Source organism: Dama dama, chromosome 5 (genome assembly GCF_033118175.1).
Source record: "Dama dama isolate Ldn47 chromosome 5, ASM3311817v1, whole genome shotgun sequence".
In the NCBI taxonomy this organism is placed as follows: Eukaryota; Metazoa; Chordata; class Mammalia; order Artiodactyla; family Cervidae; genus Dama; species Dama dama.
In genome coordinates this window covers 2,985,097-3,010,984 of record NC_083685.1, presented here as the reverse complement: position 1 = coordinate 3,010,984, position 25,888 = coordinate 2,985,097, and the positions used below count along the sequence as shown (strand labels likewise).

Below are 25,888 nucleotides of genomic sequence, written 5' to 3'. Positions count from 1 at the left end.
ACTATAAGCCCTCCAGGCTCCTCTGTCCGTGGGATTTTCTAGGCAAGAATACAGGAGTGGGTTGCCATTTCCTTCTCCAGAGGATCGTTCTGACCTAAGGATCAAACCTGTGTCTCCTGCATTGCAGTTGGATTCTTTACCAACTGAGGCACCAGCGACTTCCCAATTTACAGCATTCATCTCCGTTAATTCTCACAGGAGCCTCTCGGGGAGGGTATCATGATTCCCATTGCACAGATCAGAGAACTGAGGCTGAGTGGCACAGCTGCCGCCCAGCTGTGCAATGCAAACCTGGGGCGGAGTCTGGGACCGGTCGGCGCCAGGACTCTGTCCTCCCACTGTCTCCAGGAAACGTCCCCGGGAGCCCCTAATCCCCCCACATTTATCGTCGGGGCTTGGTCAGCAGTCTCCTTGTCCCACGCAGGCACGTGATACCCTGGCTCTTTCTGAGTTAAGCCGGGGGACTAAAACTCATTGCTGTGATGCTCATCTGCCAGGGTGGGGTCGGGGGGGTGCTTTCCGGTTTAGGAAACTTTACCATCTGTGCCCTCCTCACGACCCTGCGGGGACTCAGCATGGCCCCGCAGCCCTCCTAGCCTGCAGCTCTGCCGCAGTGGAGTCTTCATTAAATATTAACGGGGCCGCTCCCGGCACTGCTGTGACGTCAATTACTGGGCTGTTTGATGAGAGCTGTGGCCTCCTTTCCAAGGTGAAGTGGTGCCCGGAATTCAGCCGGCTCAGATGGTGTCCCTGGGGGCCGATTATTGGAGAAGATGCCACTAATGTAAGGCGTGGCAGGAGTCCAGGAGCTTTCCTCCCATCTCTCTGGCTCCCTCAGGGCCCCGGTGGCATCCTGATGCTGGCACGATACGTTCAGTCATTAGGTAGATATTTATTGAGCACCTGCTGTATGCCAAGCACGTACAGCAGATGAGACAATTAGTATCACTGACTCAATGGACATGAAACTCCGGGAGATGGTGAAGGTCAGGGAAGCCTGGCATGCTGCAGTCCATGGGGTCGCAAAACAGTCGGACACAACTTAATGACTGAACAACAAATATGCCAAGCACAGGTCTAGGCTCTGGGGATGCAGTCATGAGGGTGACGAGGTCCTTCATCATGAGACATTCTTGTCTGGTGGTGGAGAGGGAGAAACTATCTTAATGAAGAACGGTAGACCCAGTGCTGTGAGCCAGGGCAGGCGCCCACCCCGGCCTGCCTGCGACCAAGAGATCCTCCCAGAGGAAACTAGGATTACACTAAACCCAAAGAAGGAGCCCAAGTTAGGTCTGAAAAGAGGATGAGTGAGGGTTTTAGCAAGAAGAACTAAGATCAGATCTCAGACCTGAGTTCTATCCCTCCTCATTTACCTGCAGCTGGGTTTCCACTGTACCGGCTGCTATGAGGACTCTAGGAAGCCACAGCTAATGATGGCAGAGGGTTTGATGCCCAGCGAGAACTCAGGAGTAACTGTTATGAAAATAGCTCTGTGCCTTCATAGAATTCCTCATCCTGTCAGGGATCCTTACCCTGATTTGGGGAGCATAGAAACTGAGGCTCAGAGAGGTGACATCACAAGCCCTGGGTAATACTGTGGATCAGACCCCAGCTGGACATAAGACCCCAGGCTCTGACTTGGCTCTTTGACATTTTCCAGCCACAGGCAACCCAGCTGGGGGTCTCAGCTCAACGAGACCCAGAATCCCACGAGAGATCGCAGTGTGAATTCCTCAGCCTTCTTTGAGGTTAAGGCTGCAGCTGCCCAAGGACAGCCCAGGCCTTGGCTTTGGGTGGGGGGCGGGGGGCAGGGCCTATGCCTTGCTCTGCTGTGTGACTGAGTGAATTTCCTTCCCTCTCTGAGCTTCAGTTCCCCATAGTTAACACTAACACCAGCCTGGGTCTCTGATCCTCACAACAGAGCCGTGGCAAAGGAATTATTTGTAATTTCTTGTTAAAGATGAGGAGCCAGGCCACAGAGCAAGCGGGGGCTGGATTTGGAGCCAGGCTCATCTGCTGGCAGAGCTAGCTAATAGCCCATCATGCAGTGTGGTCTCGGAGTGGGAAAGCCAGCCTCAGTTGTTTGTCTCTAAGATCCTTATTATTTTAAAAATTATGCACTTATTTAGGGACTTCTCTGGTGGTCCAATGGCTAAGACTCTGTGCTTCCACTGCAGGGGGCCCAGGTTCAACACCTGGTGAGGAAAAACGGTAAAAAAAATTAAATATTTATTTATTTGGCTGTGCCAGGTCCTCATTGTGGCATGTAGGATCTAGTTCCCTATTGTTGTTCAGTCGCTAAGTTATGTCTGACTCTTTGCGACCCCACGGACTGCAGCATGCCAAGCTTCCCTGTCCTTAACTGTCTCCTGGAGTTTGCTCAAACTCATGTCCATTAAGTCGATGATGCCATCCAACATCTCATCTTCTGTTGCCCCCTTCTCCTCCTGCCCTCAATCTTTTCCAGCGTCAGGATCTTTTTCAGTGAGTCAGCTCTTCACATCACGTGGCCAAAGTACTGGAGCTTCAGCTTCAGCATCAGTCCTTCCAATGAATATTCAGGGCTGATTTCCTTTAGGATTGACTGGTTTGATCTCCTTGCTGTCCAAGGGACTCTCAAGAGGCGTCTCCAAGCACCACAGTTCAGGCTCCCTATATTGGGAGCTCGGAGTCTCAACTGCTGGACCACTATTACAAGTCTGTGATTCAGTCAGTTCGGTACTGCTCCCCAGGCCTGCAGCGCCCAGCGATTTCATGAGGAGGGCATTTCAGTTTGGCCTGGTCCTCCAATGTCCACATAAAGGATGGAACAGCACAGTCACAACTGCCAGGCAGGCAGCACCCACTCTCTTCCTCATCCTTGTTCTTCCTGGCATCAGGGGCCAGGTGAGCAACAAGCCCACTTTACAGATGAGGAAACTGAAGCTCAGAGAGGTGGCATGATTTGTCCAGGCTCCTCCAGCTACTGCAGAAGAGCTGGGATTTGAGGTCCCATCAGGCAACTCCTGATCTTATACTCCAAGTTACTGCAAGGTGGCCAAATTCAACAGGGAGACCTCCTCCTCTTCATCTCAGCCCCCTCCTGGGCCCTGCACTCTTGCCTTCCTCCCTCAGCTCCCTCCTGTCTTGTCTTCCACGAGGTTGCCAATCAGCTGTTGGCCAGTATAAAGCACATTCCCCTCCTAGAAGACCTTGGTCACTTACAAAGAGGGATCTTGGTGGTGGCATTTCTTTAAAAAAAAAAAAAAATTATTTGGCCATGTCAGGTCTTAGTTGCAGCATGTGGGATCTTTCATTGCATGGCACACGGACTCCCTAGTTGGTGTGTGTGGGCCTAGCAGTTGCAGTACATGAGCTTAGTTGCCCTGTGGCATGTGGGAATTTAGTTCCCCGATCAGGGAATCGATCCCTTGTCCCCTGCATTGCAAGGTGATTCTCAACCCCCGGAATCACCAGGGAAGTCCTTTGTAGTGGCATTTCTGCAGTAGGCACAAAGTATGATCAGGTTTGATTGAGTATTCATGAAGAACGGCACCCCGGACCCCTAGATGGTGAACGAAATGAAATGCAGGCTTGTCCTCTAGTGTTTACTTTTTAGGCGGGAAATGCCAACTTCCTTTAGGAAACAGGAAGCAGCTGGTAAAAGTGACAAAAAGCATGAAGTTCGTAGTCAGAAAGGCCTGGGTTCACATCCTGACTCTGCCCCCATTAGCTCCACAACCTTGGGTATGAGAGCTTCCATTTCCTCATCTGTTTAAATGGGTACAAGAGGATGCTCCCACGTTACAGTTGTCATGAGGATTAAACAAGATTAAATTGCATAACATAGGGCTTGATGCCTAGTAGCTGGCCAGGAAATACCAATCCTACCAAGAGAAGTCCATGCAGGTGGTGGATACCAGAGTCATGGTGGGAGTGAGTAGAAGGAGAGAGAGCTTCTTGGTGGAGACCTGGGAAAGCTCTTGAGAGGAGGTGAGCTTTCAGCTGAGTATTAAAGACTTAGAGGAAAAGATGGAAGAATGGGAAAGTTGGCAGAAACTTGGGGGCAGGGCCTGTGAACCCAGTGGTCCACAGAGTAGGTAGTAGCTTGGAAAGGTGGGCCAGGGCCAGGTCACAAAATGCCAGGCAGAGGGGTTTGCATCTTTTAAGGGTGAGAACATTCTTCCTACCTATGACCCCGGTGGCCACTCAGGGCCGTCTGCAGAGACCAGCCCCCTAGAGTCAGTCTTCTCCCCTGGCTTTGGCGATTCTAGATCCCTTTGTCTCCCGAGTCGGGGCCAGCCCACCACTGTGGTCTGGAAGAAGACAGAAGGCTGCAGCAATCTGCTTGCCTCCTACTAACATACTGGGGAGGAAAAGCTGTTTTTGAGCACAGTTGCCTGGCAGAGAACCTTGGTAGAAACTTATCAGCTCTCACCCTCACTTCCAACGCTATGGTTTAAGCAGCAGTTAATGATAGTTATGCACGCAGCTCAACAACTGAAAGAACTTTTCACGTGCTCACAGGTCAGGGCGGGCATGGGAAGGATGGTGATGGTGGTGGGGTGGGTCAGGATCCGGGTTCCCGCCCCCTGCTCCCTGTGCTGCAGTGGGACAATCTTAACCTCTTGGGCCTCAGCTTCTTCCTCTGTAAAATCAGAACGGAAATACCGAACCTTCGTGTTTCTCCAGTGGTCATGTACGGATGTGAGAGCTGGACCATAAAAAAGGCTGAGCGCTGAAGAATTGATGCTTTCGAATTATGGTGCTGGAGGAGACTCTTGAGAGTCTCTTGGACTGCAAGGAGATCAAAACAGTCCATCCTAAAGGAAATGAACTCTGAATATTCATTGGAAGGACTGTTGCTGAAGCTGAAGCTCCAAGACTTCGGCCACCTGATGCAAAGAACCGACTTGTTGGAAAAGACCCTGATGCTGGGGAAGATGGAAGGCAAAAGGAGAAAGGGGTGGCAGAGGATGAGATGGTTAGACAGCATCACCAACTCAATGGACATGAGTTTGAGCAAACTTCAGGAGATAGTGGGGGACAGAGGAGCCCGGTGCGCTGCAGTCCACAGAGTCCCAGAGAGTCGGACATGACTTACTGACTGAACAACAACAACACCGTCCTTACCTTGACTGAGTGGGAGCTCACTGGCCACCCGCTGCCCACGGCCTGCGGGGGAGGAGGTCCTGCTACCCTCTTCCACTCCCTGTGTGGATGTGTGCCAGACACTGGGCCTTTGAGGCATCACTGCTTCATCCTCTTGAGCTGCCATGTCACTTATGGAACTTCCAGTGGTGTCACACCCTAGACCTTCAGAGCTCGAAAAAAGACAGAACTCGGCCATCTGCCAGCACAGCCTCCCATTTCACAGCCAGGAAGTCCGAGGCTCTGAGAAGGGAAGTCACCGCACTCCAGCTTTCCCTGGACCACCACAGCCTCTCCCACCTGGGCCTACCTCCTGAGAGCCACACAGAAGGCAACTATCCAGATGGTTCCAGCCACAGGATCTAGAAAATTCTGGCTAAGAAACACAAGCTCCTTGATCATCTGTGGAACTGAAGCAGAAGCCTTTTTCGCCCTTGTTTTAACTATGATTCTATAGGTGACAGCTTGGCCTTCTTCCCCAGAGCCAAGCTCCACTGAACAAGCTTGCGGCGGGGAGGGCATGGGGGTTGCTGAGAACGGGGCTCCAAGCTCCCCACCAGCTCACAGATTGCGGCTACCAGGACATTTTCACACTTCTTAATGCCAAAAGCTGCCGTGGAAGCCAATCTGCTCCCAAGGAGGGCTTTCAAAGAGCAGCGGGATACTCTGGCTGATCCTGAAATCTGTGCGCTCAGATCCGGAAATCTGACCTTAGACACAGCCGATGGAAGTTGGTATCTGCAAAAGGGCCTGGCCAGTTGGCAGAGAGTGGGCGTGGGCAAGGAGGCTGGGCGTGACCGCCTTGACCACTGAGCAAGCACCTCACTGCTCTAGGTCTCCTCTTCCTCATCCATATGATGTGAGGACTTGGGGAGCTGGTCCAGAGGGGTCAAGTGTTTACCCCCAAGGCAGGCAGAGAGCCAGCAATTAACAGCAAGAGCTGCTGCTGCTGCTCCTGGTGGTGATATCATCCCTGGCTTGGAATTGGCCAGGTCACTCAAGCGGCAGGAGGCCTGCATTTGGGAGAAAAATAAAATTGAAAATCCTATCTAGGTGACACGAATCTGTGGGCGGGCGGCCCCTCCTGCTCAAGCTGGTAACCATGCCGACGGTGTGAACGCTGTGTCTCCAGAACAATACTAGGGCTTCTTTGTAACACGTCCCTTGGTGTCCAGACTTCACAGGGAGCTCAGAGTGTCCCAGAGAGGGGAAAAAAAAAAATAAAAGCAGGACGTGCCTTTTCTGGGTCACCTATTCACTGGGCTCCGGCGGAGGGTTCTGGTGATGCTTTGGAAATCCAGTCCCGCGTGAGAAACAGTCGTTACCACTGGCTCAGGGTAGGGCACGGCCTGGAATTTTCTACAGCTGTGATGGCTGGTGCAGGCGGGGTGGGAACTTGCTCTTGCTGATCCCCAACCCTAAGAAACAGGGTTCTCCTGACAGGTGGCTTTCCCAAGGGTGCTCAGCTGGTAACCGGCAGAGCAGACCCAAGCCCAGATCTCCGTCACACACACGTATCAGTGGGGAGGGTGTTGCTCTGTTCCGCGGGTGAGACCCTGCTAGGTGAGGATGCAGCACACTTGGCCCCTGCTCTGGGCACCTGCTCCGAGCCCGAGGGGCCACACAGTGTGTCTGACCTTGATCATCAGCCCCCATCCCCGGGTTCAGCGGCCCTCTTGGAAACTGCTCAAAAGCAATGTTGCTTGATGGTACTTTGAGCTCTGGGAGTAGGTGACCTAAGGTGGTCATCTTGGTCTCTGTTTACAAGACTTTAGGGAGCAGGCAGCTCTCCCTTGAGGGTGAAGGAGATGGATGCTGGTAAATGTGTAGGCTACAAGAGGGGGGCTTGTGTGTGCTTTTCACAGTTGGAGTGACCGCTAAAGGGGAGTCACACCTTGACCCCTTCTCAGCTACACCTCAAGACATCGTGGGGCCATCAGGCCCAGGAGGTGGATAGATTTGAGCTTGAATCCTGGGTCTGCTGACTACCCGCTGCGTGATTTTATTCAAGTCATGGAATATCTTCAAGCCAATTTCCTCATCTGTTAGATGGAGGTGGAGGTCCTACCAACCTTACATCTCTGCAAAGCCCCTGGCCCAGCGCTGGCAATGGGGTAGAAGTTCCCTTCCTTTCAAGAGCAGGAGTGGATGAAGTCACCCAGGATAGGGCAGAGGGCCTGGGCAGAGCTCTGAGAAGCCCTAGCGTTTCTGTGTAGGCTGAGAAGACGAGTCCACATGGGAGACAGAGAGGGGTGGCTGGAGCAATGTAGAAGAGCCAGGAGAGGCAGGGTCATGAAAGGTAAGAGGAGAACCTGCTAAGAAGGGGTGAGCAGTTGTACCAAGTGCAGAAAAGAGGGCCAGGAAGGGGAGGACTGTGCAGTGACCTTGGACTGGTGGCCACAGCGAGGGCCAGCCAGGTGCAGGAGTGGGTGTAGAGCCAGAGTACACTGGATTAAGGGGTGGGGGAGGTGGAGACAGTGATGTTTTGTGAGAAGTAAAGAAAAAAGCCTTATGGGAGAACCACTGTCCCCCATTTGACACGTACGAATGCCCCAGTCTACCTGATTTTCACTGTTCTGAAATCACTCTCAGTCCAACATGATTAGAAGCCAGAAGGGCTCAAATCCGTCTAAGGACTGGAAGGCACTGTGGAAGCACCCCCTAATGCTTGCCCTCCTCCTGCCTCTCACAGGAACCCATCCTCTTGGGGCCCATGATGTATGATAAATTAGTATCTATCACTCTTTGGGGCTTCCGTGGTGGTTCAGACAGTAAAGAATCTGCCTGCAATGCCGGAGAACCAGGTTTGATCCCTGGGTTGGGAAGATCCCCTGAAGAAGGGAATAGCAAACCACTCCACTACTCTTGCTTGGAGAATTCCAGGGACAGAAGAGCCTAGGGAGCTACAGTCCATGGGGTCACAAAGAGTCAGACACAACTGAGCAACTAACAGTCACTCATCACATACCTTAAAGATATTCACTAGGGGAAAGATCAGCCTGGTTCCTTAACCTTGATTCCATTTGTAGTTAGCAAAGGTGACTCTTCAAAGCATGGAGAAGCCTCGGGTGGGGGCTTCCTTCCAGACACACGCTCAAATGCTGCGTCATGGGCCCTCACTGCAGCATCACGGCAGGAAGAAGGCGGCCTAGGAGGTAGAGGACTGAGTGTGGAGGCCCTGGCTCTGCTGGCTGTGCAAACTGGGGCCAACCCCTCCTCCCCGAGACTTCATTCTCCCCGAATCAGGATGAGGGGTCAGACAGTGGTGAATCTAAGGGTCCTGCTAGCTCTGACATTCCAGGATTTCTCCTATTCTACAGTGCTTTAAACAGTTCAAGTCTAGTTCTACAGGTGGTAAACTGTGGTCCAAAAAAGGCCCACTCTACAGTCCCTCTCTCTCACTTCTTTTTAAATAACTTATAAGATTTATTTTGACTGCATTGGATCTTCATTGCTGCTCTGGCTTTTCTCAGGTTTGGTGAGCGGGGCTACTCTCCAGTTGCAGTGTGTGGGCTTCTCACTGCAGTGGCTTCTCTTGTTTCAGAGCACAGGCTCTAGGCACATGGGCTCAGTAGTTGCAATTCCCAGGCTCCAGACCACAAGCTCAATAGCTGCGGCACACAGGCTTAGCTGGCTGTATGGCATGTGGGATCTTCCAGGATCAGGGATTGGACCCACGTTTCCTGTATTGGCAGATGGATTCCTTACCACTGAGCCAGCAGGGAGGCTCTCCCACCTTTTAAAAAAATATTTATTGGCTGCACTAGGTCTTAGTTGTGGCATGTGGGATCTAGTTCTCTGACCAGGGATGGAACCCTGGCCCCTGCAATGGCAGCGTGGTGTCCCAGCCACTGGACCACCAGGGAAGTCCCTTTCCTCTCCATTCTAATGCATCTGACTCTGCAGAGCAAGATTCTGGGCCCAAAATATCTCTCCCATGCCTCTGGTATTTCTCAGTCACCCAAGGGGAAAGCCTCAGATCTTCAGTCTGGCATTGAAAACACTCCATGATCTTGCTCTACTCAACCTCAGGTCCCACTGCCAGGCCTCTCTCCTCACTGCCAAGCCCTCACCCTTGCTGGACCCCACTCCCTAAGACCTTTTCCCTGACTCACCTCCTTCAACGTCTAGCCCACCTGCTCTTGAGTACTTAGGTTTCTGCTTCTCAGAGGCAGGCACTGTACTACTCTGTAGCTACTCCTTTCCCCAGTACTGAGCATGCAGCAGGCGCTCAATAAGGTCCTCAGCCAGCAAAATGCCCCTCCCTTCTCCTGCACTTCCCTTGGCATGTTGTACTAAGTCTGGCCAGGCTTCAGTCACTGGGATTTTCCTCCTTTGCCCAGGGCCTGGCACCAGGGGTCCTAAGCGTGGAACGCCAGGACTGGGCTCAGTGAACAGCTGGTCCACTCTCCTCTTTCCCACAGGGGGAATCATGCCACAACTTACAGGCGGTGTAACCTTGAGCATGTCACTATTCCGGCTTTGAAAGATGGGGAGACCAGCAGTGCCCACGGGGGTGGGGTTGTGAGCATTAAATAGCATCGTGCCTGCAAAGGCCTAGCACCGGGCCAGCAGGTGTGTGGTGTTACCCGTTCCAGCGGGGCCACTCAGTCCCTCCTCCCGTGGTGGAAGGGCCAAGGCCACCTCCCAGGGTGGGGACCCCCTGAGTGAACGCGCGTGGGGCTGTTCCTGAAGACTGGACCCCACCCCGCCCGGCCAGCGCGGACCCAAGCGCTGGGTGTAGCCCACAGAAGCCCAACGGCCAGGCTGGGCGGGCGCGAGTCGGGTCCGCCCGCCCCTCGGGCACGCGGCCTCCTGGCTCTCCCAAGCACTAAGTGTATTTGCTTTTGGGTCCCTCCTCAAGCCAGACGTCTATCCTGAACTCAGAGCCTCCTTCCTGGATGGGGCCGTGACAGTGCGCGGCCTGCGGGGCCTCCGTTACCGCGCTCCGCTGCCCGGCTCCGCAAGCCCCACCCCAGGTCTCCCCTCGCGCACCTCCACCTCTGCGGCGGTAAAATGCAGCACTCGCACGGCGCCTGCGCGACTCTGGGGCGGGGCGGTGGCCGCAGCTATTTATAGAAGGTGACGTCACCTTGAAATAGACCGTTAGGGCCGGGCCGCCCTTCCCCCCCTCCCACTCGCGCCACTCCGCGCCTCCCGGCCCGGCCGCTCCCACTGCGCAGGCGTCCTGCCGTCCTCCCATCCCCCGCCCCCCGCGCGGCCGCCTGTCCTCCCTCGGCGGCGTCCGCGGCGCGAGCCACAGAGCGCGGGGCGAGCCAGCGAGAGGGCGAGAGGCGCTGCTTGCTGCCTGCAGCCTCGGCCGGCCGGCAAGCCAGTGCGCGTGCGCGGCGGCGGCCTCCGCGGCGACCGGAGAGGACGCGCCGGCGAGCGAGCGGAGCGGGAAGCGAGGCGAGGCCGGGCTCAGCGACATGGGGGACCGCGAGCAGCTGCTGCAGCGGGCGCGGCTGGCCGAGCAGGCGGAGCGCTACGACGACATGGCCTCCGCCATGAAGGCGGTGAGCGCGCCGGGAGCCCGGGTGGTCGGTCGGGGGCCCGGTGTAGGGGAGGGGTGGGCGGCCTGGCTGCAGCCCCTTCGGGCCCGGGGCGAGCCCGCCGCCCGACTGGGCGCGGCCGCCGGCCCATAGCCCTCGCTTCCCGCGCCCGCCGCGCGTCCCGCCATTTCTTGCGGCCGGGCGGGGTGGGGTCTCCGGGGAGGGGGCGCAGCGTGGACCCCGCGGGCGGATGGGGGGCGCGGCATCCCAGCTTGGAGCCCCGAATGGGGGAGGGTGCCCGGGGGAGCGTGGGGGAGCCGCATTCCTCCTCCGGCCCGTTCCGCCAGGCTGGGGCACCCCCTCTCGCTTTCCTCCACACACCCGAACTTGTAATAAAGAATCACCTAGTGAGTGGCGCCCTGTCTCCACTGGTTTCCGATGCCACGACCCGAAGTCGGTGTAATCCCGATGCGCTTTCTTTCTGCTCACCGGAACCGCTCTAGTTCCATCCTCCCACGTCCGGGGTCCGCTTTGTGTGCCGAGACCCCTACCCTGCAGTCAGGCGAGGGCGTGGGGCCCCCTCCCATGTCGGATGCTGCGCCCGTCTGCCTGGAACCCCAAACGGGTTGCGACTCCTGGGCGAGCCGAACCCATGTGCCTTTGCCCTCTTGAGATCCTCGGAGACCCGCCTGCAGCTCCATTTCCGGGGAAGGAATCGTGGCCGGCCACACCCTGGCCAGTGCCTTGGATTAGACACCACCTGCGTGTCTGAGACCTAGAGTTCCAGCGACCCTCTCACTGCTCTGTCTCCTCGTAGTGTTTCACGTCTTCTCTAAATGATAATTCTCTCTGCGTCAAGGTCACAGGGCTAGAGCCTCAGTCGGCAACCTGCCCTGTTCACCCAGCGCACAACCTCCTGAGACGGGGGGGGGGCGGCGGATCCGCTGGGGCCCCACCCTAGACCTGCAGACTCAGATACTCGGGGTGGGGTGGGGGGTGGGCCTCAGAGCTGCCCTTGACCCATCCCTCAAGGCAAGGGCCAGTGGGTTTAAGTTCAAGAATGACTGTCCCGGGTTATTTAGCTCCTTTGCCCTTTTTTCGTGCCTTGGGAGGAGATTTGGTACTGAAAAATCCTCAAATACAGTAGCTCCCTAAAATTTCAGAGTCATGTGAAAAGCTCCTTTTAAGATTTTTGTTATTAATACAAAATCTGCTGTTGTGAAATCTGTTGTTGGGGTCCAAATTTAGGATCATCCAGGTGAGAAGGGTACTTGAAGCACTATCTTTCCCATGTTCTCCACCTCATACCTTGAACCAGGTGTCTGGAAACCACCATCACCACCGCCTATTTGTTGACTCATTGGTTATCTCCAGTTGAGCCCAAGCAGGGTGTTATGGGCTAGATAAGAAGGAGCTTTTCATCCAGGTGAGGCACGATGTAGGTTTGGAACCTGAAGTCTATGTAATTCTGAGGGTTTCATAAGGAAAAAAAAAAAAAGATTTAATAATTTAGCAGATTTTACAGAAATAAGACTAACTATGAGTGCATTTCCTCGCAAGGGGCCCTGAGCTTAATCTTTGGGATAAAGCCACTCCTGTCCACTCAGCACGTCACACTACAGTGCGCCTCTTCTCCCTCGTCACTGAGCCCCGGGGTTGTGCAGGTTGAGACCACTCTCTGGACACTTTAGTGAGGACAGCCCTCACCTGTCCTGCCAGTGGGACCTGAAGACTGCGGTGTTAGAAGCCTTCTGGGGACTAAAGGGCGGGCTGGAAACAAAGTGAGTGAGATTAAAGGAAAATGACTAGAAGGCAGTTGTGGAACTGTGGGAAACAGGAAATTTGAAATGAGAAGTAAGGAGAGAGTGCAGAGATGTAACAGGAAAGGAATAGAGTGTGCAGAGAAAAAATAATTGGTTTTCTGCTCTTTGTAAGCAGGCTTGAAAAATGCTTTCCTGTAGCTTCCTACTTGTGGCCACAGATTTTCTCTGAGACATTAAGGTAGGATTTTGCAAACGTGTATTGGAAACATAACATCGGTATCAGAGATGATTGGTGGGTTGGATAGGCTCGGGTTGGGTAGGCTCCTGAAAATTCAATCCAAACTCTAATTATGTCATCTCAGAATTGTGAGAATCATTCCCTCAAGGTAACTGCTATTAAAACGAGAACTTTTTTGGTCAATATGCCTGTTTCTTCTATTAAAGAAATTTTTTTTCTCATCTAAATTAACGGATATATTTATTGGAAAGGACTCAGCAAGGTCAGTGGAAAACTTTCTCACATTTTACCTAAGTTGACGTTTGAACGTTAAATTTTTAATGTTTTTTGAAGGCTTAGTCCCTATTTCACTGATATCCTAGGCCTAAAATACAGCTTTTGGGAAGATTTGGGATTCTGTTAACTCTCTAGGTTTATGGGGGTTTTCTTCAGGGCAGGTAAGTAGACTGCTATAAAGCACCTGAGTGAGGGAATGCTCTGATGCAGCCAGTCTGTGACCTTGAAGCTCACAATCTCTTGTCTCTTGGTCCTCTGAAGTGCAAAACTAGTTATGTTGGTATTACTGTCAAGTGGGTTTTTAGCTTTCATTTTTCTAACTTGTTTTCTGTTTCCTTTATCGTCTAAATGGTACCTAATAATATTGCCTGCCTGTAATGACTGATGTTCCTTATGCTCCCAGCATCACCTGGAGGATGGTGTCGGTAAGGCCTGAAAATCACGCATGTTGAAAACAAACGTGTTTATTCACATCAATTGAGAGCTGAAGTTCCCTGCCTCATCCCCCAATTTGAAGAGGCAAGAAATGTTTTTGAAGTTAAATAAAGGTGTGTCTTCCAGTTCATCTCACGTCTAGCTGCTTACATAGAGTGGAATAGTGGAAAGAAAAGTTGTGAAAGATTCTGGAACCCAAGTCCTTTTCAGACCAGTCTTGGAATGACCTTATACAATTCATCACCTCCATAAAATGAGCCTAGTTTCTCCTGAGAACTATGAGATAGACCCATAGTGTGGGATAAAAGTATTAGTGCATAAAACTAAGTGATCTAAGGAAAGAGTAACTAATCAGATAGATTTCTAGTGAATACTCATGGATAGACATCATTCAGTCATGTCATTACCCTTAGTCATCCATACTGAAACATAGGTGGCAATCATGAAGTTACAAAATGTCAAAATTATTTGGGATGGCATGGTGTGTTCTAATATTGTTGCACAGTCATCGACAAAGGACGGAGAGAAATACACCTGAAGTACTTGAAGGCTATCTGTAGAAATCTTAAGTGCAGGCAACAAAGCTGCAGCTTTTGAGGTCCAGCCTGGTGGCCAAAGGCTGTTAATTCCAATAGGTGTAAGATCTCAGGAAGTAGGGAGTGAGCAAGTGCTCTGTGAAAGGAGAGCACAGCTGAGCGTCCTAGGCTGGGACTTAACCCATGTTGCAGATATGGAAACTAAGGATGATTCTGAGGTGGACCAGAACTGACCAGTGTGGCATCATACAGCCACACTGGTACTACCACTTGAAATGTATGTGAACCAGCAAGCCGTGTTGCCAGTGTAAGTATCACTTTGTCTTAATGGCTGAGGAAGGAAGAGGGCTCTGCATTAGTCCTGCAATATTCTCAGTTAAAAGACATTCACTTGGTGAGCAGTTTACATAGCTTTGCTGCATTGACATGAGCTGTCCCCATCTGGATTTGGGGTTCCTAAATTATCCCCAAAAGAGCTCCCGCTGTCAAAAACCCCACCATTCCTTTAAAGAAACCAAAAATGTATTTTCTCATCTTTGTCTGGAACTTGATATTAGTGATAAGACTTCAGTGTCACACTTTTTCGGAAATAATGACGGGGGGATAACCCAAGTTTGTGTTCTATGTTATAGTTCATCAGGTTTATTTAATTTACCATTTTACCTATTAGGCACTCAGTAAATGGTGGCTTTGATTCCATGTGTATGTTCTCATTTACTCTTGAGAACAACTCTGGATGGATCCTGTTACTACATTTTACAAATGAGATTTGAAGAGATGAATTTTCTCAAGGTCGAGCTGTAAAGTGAAGATTGCGGCTTTCAAGTTTAGAGCTGTCCCTTTAACCCAGTGATGATGCCCCATGAGGCTGAGGGATCAAGTTTCTTTCTCCTATACTTTCTCATCCGTTAGCCATTGTCATCATTGGTGACTTAAGTTCTGAGCCAGTCACATAAGTGGGCTTATTGAACAAATAATTCCCTCTATTAGAAATAAGTCATTTATGCCAAGTTTAATTAAAGACAGAATCTGCCACTTATGGGTCTTAGCTACAGCAGGGGAACATAACTGGATTATGCTTGGTCTCACATAGGCAGACTCACATCTGGATTGTGCTTGGTCTCTTAAAGACCAGTTTTGTTTTGGGTTTTTTTTAGCTTAGGAAGCAAAAGTATTATTTTGAGTTCCTGTTATGAATTGAGAAGTGCAAGACTGTTAAATTATAGTTTTAAGAGATTGTTTCTCCATATTGTGTTTAGTATATTTTACAAGCCTAGAGACCCCCCCAAGTTTCAGTGTTTAGGTTGGTCAGATTCTTCCAAGTGTCCAGGTCGAAGCCAGTTGAAACTGCCCCTCCTGCTCCTCACCCTGCAGTGGCGTCCCCTCCTTAGTGGTGGGTTTTGGCACTTCCCTGTGGTTGGAACCCGCTCAGCTTCTGAAGACTTCGGAGCTAGTGCCTCAGGGCAGTAGTGTGCAGTGACCCTGTTGAGATGGGGTTGTGTTTAATGCCAGTCACGGCCCGTGAAAATGTCTACTTAAGCCCAGAGCAAGACAAAGGTGGTTTCTTAACGATACAAGGGTAGCTATTTTGATCGGTAGTGAGCTTAGAGGGAACAGTCACTACCCGAACTCACCTGCTGTGAGCTCAAAGCCAGGTCCCTTCCTGGCCTTGCAGAATCTGCAGCTTCTCGCTGGTGAGGACAGAAGGTGGTCTTTCCAGGTTAGGGCAAGTGGAGACCAATGATGGGTGCCTTGCCAGTGGGGTATCAGGCAGAATCCTCACTTTGGGGGGGCATTAACTTGGGAAAGAATCAACCAAAAAAAAAAGTTTTCATTCTTCAAGGTGACTTTTCTTTTTTAAAAATCTATATAGGGTTCTGCCAAAGAAGCTTAAAGACTATCATGTGGTTATGTTTATGTAATTGTTCTTGAGGATTTTTTTTTTCTCTGTTGTAAACTTCTATATCAAAAGCAAGCTTGTTGGTAGCATGCGGGTGTGGGTGGCTGTAATGTGTGGAGTGGTAGGAGTGTGTGTGTGTATGTGTGTGTGTGTGTGTGGCCATGAAGGATGAGAAGGCTTCTCGGGAGGAGGAGTATCTAAACCTCAGCTTGAGCCATGTGGTCTGGCAGCTCAGGGGTGATTTTTTTTTTTTTCATTTGTTTGTTCAGTGTTACTTTTGAGGTTGGATGTTTCCCAGATTGAGAACTTTAAGTTTTCCCAAATAGTTCATGTGCTATTTTTGGCAGCAGATCTATTTTTACTCACAAACACATAGCTTATTGCCCTTTGAGTTAGTGGGAGGAGGCCCTTGGGGATTGTTGAATAAGCCAATGGTGTCACAAGAAGATAAATAAATTCATAACTGACCAGGTCATTTGATGCTTTCAGAAATGCCATGTGGTCCAGAGCAGAGAAGGGTGAAGGGAGCTGGTGCAGCCAGAGGCTCCCTGGTGAGGACACACATGAGCGGAATGACTGGCAGGGAGGCCAGTCCTCAAAGGAGATGGGAGGAGTTCCTTCCCAAATGGGAAAGATTCAACAATCTCAAGGTTTTCAGGAAGCATCTAAGTAGGATTACTTGGGGTGAGGAGTGGGGCAGGAGAACCAGACAGAGGGGCTGTGAGCAGAGGTGGGGGAGTCCCTCAAAGCTGGCGTGGCCATGTGAAGACTTAGTGTCGGCAGGGGGGGCGGGGGGGCGCTGCACTGGGCACAGCTGGCCCAGTGGACATCTCATGATGGACATGAGAGTGTTGGAACCAACATTGGAGGAGAAAGAAGGTTGAGAATCCTTGTCTAGGTCTCTTCTGTCTTGAGAATTCCGTATCTAGTCTTTCTGCTCCTGATTAGCTGTTTGGAAACTTGTGATCCTGCATCCTAGAGATGCAGGAAGTCCTCTCTGCTGAATCCGCAGGTGGCTGTCCTGCCTGGCTCATCTGAGGGTTGGTTGGGACCAGCAGTTCCTACTTTCCTGCCCTGCATTGCGTTGCCCTCAGGATCTACCCCTCTTAGTGGGTGACCAGACTTGTCTTTAAGTATCCTGGCTCCTGTATTTTGGAAGTTGAAGTGTTGAGAATTCGCACTAACAAACATTAGCGAAGGTTATTTGCAATAAGTATCAATAGCCAAGACTGGCTGTAAATCTTGTTTTACAACAGGCCATCGGATTTCGCTTCAGTCTATAATTTTCCAGTCTGGGGAAAACGCCCACTTTTCTTTAGTTATCTGATCAAGTAATAAAGCTATCTTCCTCCCATAAGTTTCCTTTTGTTAGCCAAGTTGTAATCCAGGAGTATTAAAAAACACTATATTTAAACATATGCAGTTGTTTCCTAGTTAGGCCCTGGCTGGGGTTCTGAGAACAATGCTTGTTTAGCTGTTAGTCACACTCAGCTGATGCCCATAGTGATTCATTCAGACTGGCAGGCGACCAGGTGATTGTTACATAAACACTGACACTCCTAGGCAGTAGTGTTTCTTGTGAAGGTGTCATTACAAATATTGCCCAGTAGCCTTTTTTGGCGGTTTATTCTGGATGGAGAAGGGATCAGACCTGTGGATTCCTGGGACCCACAGATAGACCCACACATTATAGTACTGACCTCAGGCCTTAACCACACCTGTTATTATTGCTCAGGAAAAACAGAATCCTAGGGTTTTAGAGCTGAAGAAATCCTTGGAGGTTGTTTGGGCTGGCTTCACTAATTTGACTTTTGATGCCCAGAAAAGTTGTGTTCTGTTGAAGGTCACACAACTAGCTCAGGCTATGTTCCAGATGTCTTAGGGTTTTTCTGAATAATGATACTGCCTCTTGTACAAACACTCTGTGATATATAAATATTTCAGGTATGCACTCAATTTTAATGATATACTCTGGGGACATATCTTGAGGTGTCTTTGCAATAGTCCAACAAAAGCAGTTTTATTGGTCACAGGATGAAGTATATTATATAGTGACTCCTTATGGATGTCGTTTGCACTTTAATATCAAGCAGCCTTAGTTGGGATTTGCTTACTGGAAGATCTGAGGAGCTTTCTCAATTCTGTTCTTGCATCACATTTTGTTTTATGCAGTATTGTCCTAGAAAAGTGTCATTCTAAAGGATTCAGGCATTCTGAGATTTGTCATAGTATTTGAGATAGAATTTTGATTTATATGGGTTGCTTCCATAAAAGGCCAAATTATCAGGAAAATATAAAATCTTTTTATACTTGTAGTAAGGCGATATGAGTATGTGAGTGTCTAAAGGCAGTCCTTGGAGAACACCAGTGGGGTTCCAGGTGTTGAAGGACCTGGGAATGTGGATGAGTAGAGAATAGGGGATTACTTCAGACCTGTGTGGACACCATTCCTATCTGTGTGATGGTACCGAGGAGCCCAGCTTGTGGGCAACCCTCCTGGGGAATGTCGGGGAGGCTTACAGCTGAAGACACTGTGGAGAATGAAGTGTGGTTGGGTTGATGGACTGGGCAGAGGGGGAGACCATCCCTGGCTAAGGGCTTGTAGCAGAAGAGGAAGAGTCCTGGGGATTGGGAAATGGGGGAAGCTAGAAGAGGGAGGGTGTTTATATTTTGTCTGGGATTTATTGAGGAGGGAAGTGGTGATAGACAATTGCTTGTTTCACTTTTTAAGAACTTGGCACAAGGCCTGCTTGAATTATGAATCTCTCGAAGTTCTTCTAGTGTTTTTGAATTGGTGTCTGTCTCTTCTGTTAGACTTCAGTCTCCCTTGAGATAGGGTCCTTGTCCAATTGGTTTTTCTTGAGTGGCTTCTCTGTAATCCTGTTTCATTTTGGATATTTTTTATCCATATTGTGAGGCATGTGGCTTCTTAGTCCCCTGACCAAGGGATCAAACCCGTGCCCCCTGCATTGGGAGCATGGTGTCTTAACGATGGGATCACTAGCGAAGTACCACATAATCCTGTTTTTCAGGAGGGTTGTTGACGGGATTGAAGGGAAGATCTCTCTCGGGTTTTCGAACTTGGGTCTCAATGTTTATCTTTTGGGGATGTTGCAGGTGACCGAGCTTAATGAACCTCTCTCCAATGAAGACAGAAACCTCCTCTCCGTGGCCTACAAGAATGTGGTTGGTGCCCGGAGGTCTTCCTGGAGGGTCATCAGCAGCATCGAGCAGAAGACCATGGCTGACGGGAATGAGAAGAAGCTGGAGAAGGTGAAGGCCTACCGGGAGAAGATTGAGAAGGAGCTGGAGACGGTGTGCAATGATGTGCTGGCGCTGCTGGACAAGTTCCTCATCAAGAACTGCAATGACTTCCAGTACGAGAGCAAGGTCTTCTACCTGAAGATGAAGGGCGACTACTACCGCTACCTGGCCGAGGTGGCTTCTGGCGAGAAGAAGAACAGTGTGGTGGAGGCCTCAGAGGCGGCCTACAAGGAGGCCTTCGAGATCAGCAAGGAGCACATGCAGCCCACACACCCCATCCGGCTGGGCCTGGCCCTCAACTTCTCCGTGTTCTACTACGAGATCCAGAATGCGCCCGAGCAGGCCTGCCTCCTCGCCAAACAAGCCTTCGACGACGCCATAGCCGAGCTGGACACACTAAACGAGGATTCCTATAAGGACTCCACGCTCATCATGCAGCTGCTGCGAGACAACCTCACCCTCTGGACGAGCGACCAGCAGGACGAGGAAGCCGGAGAAGGCAACTGAGCGCCTTGGCCCGCCCCACCCCGCCCCTTCACCACCAGTCCCTCCTCGCCACACTCACTCAGTATCCAGTGCTCAACCTCTCTGTACGGCAGCACAGCTACTCAGACCTGCTCTCCGCCCCGGGAAGCAGTTCCAGATAAATTAATTCATGGGCATTGCTGGACTGACGGTTGCTTTGAGCCCACAGGAGCTCCCTTTTTGGATTGTGCAGACAGGTGCGTTCTGAAGGAGGCATTTTCGTTTGCTTGCCTGTCTAGGTGAAGTGCAGGCGAAAGCCACAGAAAGTTAGAGAGGAGAATTAGCCACCCAGGCTACAGTTGGTATTTAAATGGTCCACTTCAAACCAGCTGCTAGTGTTTTGTTAAAGCAGTACATCTGTGCATGCAAAAGTGAATTCACCCCTCCCTCTTCTTTCTTAGCTAATGGAAACCCATTAAGGGAAGGCGGGACGAGAGACCACTTGCTCCTTTCCATCAGCTTAATAATAAACTTTAACGTGAGGTTTCAGTAGCACCTTGTTCGCCTCTTTAAATTATGACGTGCACAAACCTTCTTTTCAATGCAATGCATCTAAAGTTTTGATACCTGTAACTTTTTTTTTTTTTTGGTTGCAATTGTTTAAGAATCATGGATTTATTTTTTGTAACTCTTTGGCTATCGTCCTTGTGTATCCTGACAGCGCCATGTGTGTCAGCCCATGTCAATCAAGATGGGTGATTATGAAATGCCAGACTCCTTAATTAAATGTTTTGGAATTCAGTGGGTAAATAAAAATGCTGCTTTGGGGATATTACCTCTACGTGTATGGTCTTCATTTCTCTCACTCTTGAAGAGCTGTCACAGCTCCCTGCTCTGAATTCTGATTTGATCTCTCCAAACGCCAAAGCATTTCTGGAATAGGGAGTCTGTGCCTCCTGATTCCGTCACAGGTTTTGCAGCATACACATAAGACTCATGAATTCTAAGTAGTTTTCTCTGAACCCAGCTAATATGACCTCTCTGGTCCCCTCTTCCTGTTGCTGGTTCCTTTAAAGGGAAGACCCTAGTGCGTCTTCTGAGGCACAGCCCCTCTGGAAGGTGTCTGTGTCTGTGTCTTTACTTTGAGGGTGTAGCTCCAGCCACCCCACAGAACATTGGTTGCTTTTTAACACACAAAGTAGGTACATGTTCACCATTTTTCTTAATAGTTTTTCTGCACTGCGTGGAATAAAATGTTAGTTAGGGACACAGCTTGGATACCCAGTACAATCTTGAGCAATCATTACTAAGAAAGCTCTGAGTATTCTTTAAAATAGGGTAACAGAACTCCCTCTGAGTTTTAAGAACAAGAAAGGCCTGGCCCCTAGTATACTCCCCCCGCCATCTGCCTCCACCCCAGGCCACTCCTGAAGCCCTGTGTCACCAACTGGACCCTTGAACTCCAGCCCCTTATGATTTCTGGCACTGCCAGCCTGATACTCGGGACTGGATATGCTTGTCGAGCGGGTTGGTTCAGTTACACAAAGGCCCTAAGCCCCTTAGGGCCTTCTTGACTGAAGCTGAACACTAGACTGGTGAAGGGGGCCATGCCGTCTCTGTCCTTGGTCCTACATTGTGGTGGAGCACAGAACAGCATGGACACTTAACCTATTTTCTCATCCTGATAAGACCCACATGCTAATGAGTAGTCCTTAGGAAGCTATTTCAGGTTGACCTAATTGCTAGCAAAAATCATTACTGAGTTTTGCTTCAATTAGTAGGTCACGTGTTTTAAAGCTACAAGCTTTATGTGGCTAAGGTACTTGGCTTTGATGAAAATACTTCAAACATTATAACTTCTTACATTAGGAATGCATCTCACAAAAAGGGATTTAGAAAAAGCAACCACTTCACAGCCGTCTTATGAAAAGTTTTGTTCCCTTACAGGGGTAGGAAATAGGTGCAGAGCTGGCGGACCTCTGGAATCAGCTGGCGCCACAGGCAGCCTCTGCCCATGACCTAAGGCTGTCTTAGTCCACAGTCTCTAATTCAGAGTCCTAACTGCCCTCTGGTGGGCCCCAGGCAGCTGACAACCTTCGAGGTTCAGGTCCCTCATCGAATTTGGAATATAAGTTTTAATTCAACTCTTGAGTACCATGTGCAAGGCATCCTCTTGGGTCTGGAAACAGGGTGTGGGGATGGACACATAATTCCAGTCAGCCCCACAAGTAATAAAGAGGGTTCTTAGAGGACCTGAAATTACATGTGATGTAAAGCTGAAAGCATCTCTGTTGCATGGTCTCAAAGGTTTCCTTCCGGTTCTGCATGCTCTGATGTTTTAAAACTTGTTAAGATCAAAGAAAAAAGAAAAGCTTGTCAAGATAAATTTACGGAATGAAATAGGGTCATCTCAGTGTTACCGCAGGGGAAATGAGACCAGAGAAATGAATAGGGTTGCACTGCAAAGTTAGTGCCAGAACCTAGATTAGCATTCAGATCCCAGGAATCCTTGTTCATGTTTTTTTTTCACTGGGCTACAGTCTTGGGGTTGAGAAGAAAAAATGGATGTCACACACATCTTGTTCTGGGTACACTTTTCAGTGCTTTTAATATTTCACTTACCGTTTAATGAATTACACTTGGCAAGGAGTATCTCAGTGTATTGGTGCTAAGGCTTAGATTTTCAGTAACTCCTCAAACCCTGCTCAAAGGTCCATTTGTTTGATTTGGAGGAAAGGGGAGGATTCTTGATAATGGCGCTATTGTGGGGGTAAATACTTGGCCATCTCAGATCACTTGGGATTGGGGAGCTCAGGGCGCTGCTTGGTTCTGTAAAGTAGGCTGCATTCCACTGTTGGGCCCTGCCAGAGGCCGAGGGAGCCCTCCGTTCTCAGGACACCCCGCCTCCCTGCCCCCAGCAATGGGGCAGGCACAGGCACTGAGTCGCAGCTGGGTGGGACTGAATAGATCATCTTCTGTTACAAAACGCAGATGTTGGGCTGATGGGCACAACCATTTCGAACACCTTCTGTGTTCCAGACACTAAGTACGTGGTCTCTGCGTCTTTACAGAGACCCTGGAAGATAGGAATGATTTCAGCGCCTCACGGCTTGTGGGAAAACAAACTTGACACTGGATTCCTTCATCTTTAACTCCCCCCTGGGCTCCTGTACTGTGGGTCTGCACCGCATGATGGCATTTATCACCTGTCTTGTCAACAACTCATTACCTACTATGTGGTAGGCACTGGTCAGGGTGCTGGGGGTGGATACCTTGGTGAATTACCTGTCCTTGTGGGGCTAAAACTAGTGGGGGGATACAATACAAACATAATAACTATAAAGATGCCACTCAAGTTCTCAGGGCCTAGCACACAGCTCAGGGTAAGAATTTGTTGACTTCATTAGTAAATGACTGACCTGAGACCAAAATTTTGAAAAGAGAAGTGAACAGAAGGAATCCTTCACTTGCACACTCAAATCTACCAATGAGCCACTTAAGAAACAGGGTTGGGATTTCCCTGGCAGTCCAGTGGTTAAGACTCCATGCTTCCAGTGCAAGGCGCATGGATTTGATCCCTGGTCAGGAAACTAATATCCTGTATGCCTAGTGGTGTAGCCAAAAAAAAAGAAAAACCACAGAGTCATGAGTCCTTGAGCTTAGTCCTAACATCACCTATAAACTGGTTTGAGTGTGTCCTGACCTCTCAGCAGCCTCTAAAACCGAGGCGGACGCTTGGGGTGGTCTCTGGGTACTTTTGCATTTTGGAGATTCTATGATGCTCTGTTATTTTCAACTGCTCTGGGATGGTCCCCATCCTCTTCCTGGCCTTTTTCCTGCTCTCCCCCTCCCTCTTCCTTCCGCCCTTCACATTTGTCCCTATTGCATCCGCCCTCCACACCGCCACCCCCCCCCCCCCCCCCCCCCGCCTTTGCTTTCCTGGCCATCCCCTAGTTCCGCCAAGAGGGTTTCCATGACAATCATCTCCTGGAAGTGACATCACTCATCTCCTAGGCAACAGTTTCTAAGGCAGTGACATCATTCAATCACCATGGCAACCCTCCAGGAGGATAGTTCTGCAGTAAAATGGGCAAATAGAATTCTTATGTATTTCTGGGGGCTTGGGGGGGGGGCAATGTAGGGAGTCATTACAAAGATCTCAAGAACCAGAAGTAAAAGCTTTGGACCTGTAGGGAAAAAAATGGGAAGCCAATGTGGGGGCTGGAAAAGAAGCTCTGGGATAAAGCCCTTCTACTTTCTAATAACTAGGCTGACCATTTAATATGTCACCAAATTGGGACACTGGGGAGTAAATAAGGGCACGGTGGTTATTACACTGGATGAAAAAGGTGAAAACTGGGCCTCCCCCAGTGAACCAGGGCATGTGGCTCCCGCCTAGGTCAGGCTAGTGCCTGGCCTTACTTCCTCACCTATGGCTCATCCCACAAGCATGGATTCTGCTCTTCGGTGTGTAGGTGCTGGGTATACCACAGTGAGCAAAACCCACCTAACAGAACTCACAGTCGTGTGTGTGTGTGTGTGTGTGTGTGTGTGTGGTGGGGGCTGAGGTAACATGCAGTCACCAGGTGAGTGCTGCAGGGCAGACTGAATGCAGTGCTCGGAAGGGAGGGCCCCAGAGCACCAGGGGTGTGTTCAACACGGGTGACTGAAGCAGCTGCGGCAGGAGGGGACTTAGTAAGGGGGGCGGGATGGCATAGGTGGGGAGAAGTCTGTTTGGCAGAGGGAACAGCATCTGCAAAGGGAGTGTGCAGAGCACCAAGAATGGAAAGGAAGCTGTGTCAGTGTGCAGGGCAGGAGGGAGTGGGCGGGCAGGAAAGGAGAGCGGAGAGGGACCAGAGCGCTGGGCAGCCCCGTGGGTGTGTTTAGAGGAGCAGGAGACACAGGCCTGTTTGTATCTTCAAAATCTGGTTGCAAGGTGGGGCAGAGTAAGGGAGCAGTTTGCCTAGGAGGGAGATTGGCGCGGGGGAGCTGGGTGATGGCAGGCAGGTGGAGGATAGGGAGCATATATTTGGGAGACAGAGCTGACAGGATTTCCAAGGGCCACCTTCTTCATCTTCACCACTGTCATCTGTGCTTTAGGGCCCTTCCCCAGGCTGCTCTCCCAGGAGGAGTGACCTTCGTGCCTCAGCGTCCCCTTCTGTAAAATGGGGATAATGACAGTAGGAGTTCCCACCCCATTGATTTGTGCTGAGGCTGAATGAAATGAGTAAAGTGAGCAGAATGGTCCTCCAGTATAGACTGGATTGATGGGTGTCGGCAGCTATCGGGATGAGGGCAGGAGGGCGGGTGTGTGGGGTGTGCATGTGACACACGGCCTGTGGGATGGAGGTGGGAAAGGCGGGGCAAGGACACGAGGACTGGCTGATGGCTGAGGGAGAAGCCTCCTCCTCACCAGCTGGCTCCCGGGAAGACAGCACAGTTTGCACCCCTCCTTCCAATCCTACGCTTGCTGCAGGAGGAGGAAGATGAGCCTGGCCTCTCTTGGGAAAAGGGCATCTTAGAAAAAGCCTGGAAACAAGCAGTTCACACCCATGAGGTTAAAGCCTAGGGGCAGGGGTGGTGCAAGGGAGTAAGAGATCTGCACCCAGGCACCCGCCCCATCCACCTCCCAGTCGACGCCCCCCGCCCCCCCCACGCCCTGCTATTAAACAGTCATGGTTTTGCTTTAGCCTCCAGCTATTGCCAGGAGAAATATCAATAACCTCAGATATGCAGATAACACCACCCTTATGGCTCTTGATGAAAGTGAAAGAGGAGAGTGAAAAAGTTGGCTTAAAGCTCAACATTCAGAAAACTAAGATCATGGCATCTGGTCCCATCACTTCATGGCAAATAGATGGGGAAACAGTGGAAACAGTGGCTGACTTTATTTTTTTGGGCTCCAAAATCACTGCAGATTGTGATTGCAGCCATGAAATTAAAAGACGCTTACTCCTTGGAAGGAAAGTTATGACTAACCTAGACAGCATATTAAAATGCAGAGACATTAATTTGTCAACAAAGGTCCGTCTAGTCAAGGCTATGGTTTTTCCAGTAGTCATGTATGGATGTGAGAGTTGGACTATAAATAAAGCTGAGTGCAGAACTGATGCTTTTGAACTGTGGTGTTGGAGAAGATTCTTGAGAGTCCCTTGGACTGCAAGGAGATCCAACCAGTCCATCCTAAAGGAGATAAGTCCTGAGTGTTCATTGGAAGGACTGATGTTGAAGCTAAAACTCCAATACTTTGGCCACCTGATGCAAAGAGCTGATTCATTGGAAAAGACCCTGATGCTGGGAAAGATTGAAGGCAGGAGGAAAATGGGACGACAGAGGACGAGATGGTTGGATGGCATCACCGACTCAGTGGACATGAGTTTGAGTAAACT

The 25,888-nt window shown here is 50.3% G+C and overlaps 1 protein-coding gene across 1 annotated transcript; it reads left to right on the top strand.

The window, feature by feature from the left end:
• Nucleotides 1-10,424: 10,424 nt before the first annotated feature.
• On the top strand, nucleotides 10,425-20,334 carry YWHAH (tyrosine 3-monooxygenase/tryptophan 5-monooxygenase activation protein eta). The gene is made up of 2 exons (XM_061141474.1): nucleotides 10,425-10,646; nucleotides 18,888-20,334. The coding sequence occupies exons 1-2, from the start codon at nucleotides 10,560-10,562 to the stop codon at nucleotides 19,539-19,541; spliced, it is 741 nt and encodes a 246-aa protein (XP_060997457.1). The 5' UTR covers nucleotides 10,425-10,559; the 3' UTR covers nucleotides 19,542-20,334.
• The last annotated feature ends 5,554 nt before the right edge of the window (nucleotides 20,335-25,888 follow it).

Coding starts and splice junctions, on each gene's coding strand:
- YWHAH (XM_061141474.1), top strand. CDS start 10,560: ATGGGGGACCGCGAGCAGCTGCTGCAGCGGGCGCGGCTGGCCGAGCAG. Junction 10,647..18,887: donor TGGCCTCCGCCATGAAGGCG/GTGAGCGCGCCG, acceptor GGGATGTTGCAG/GTGACCGAGCTTAATGAACC.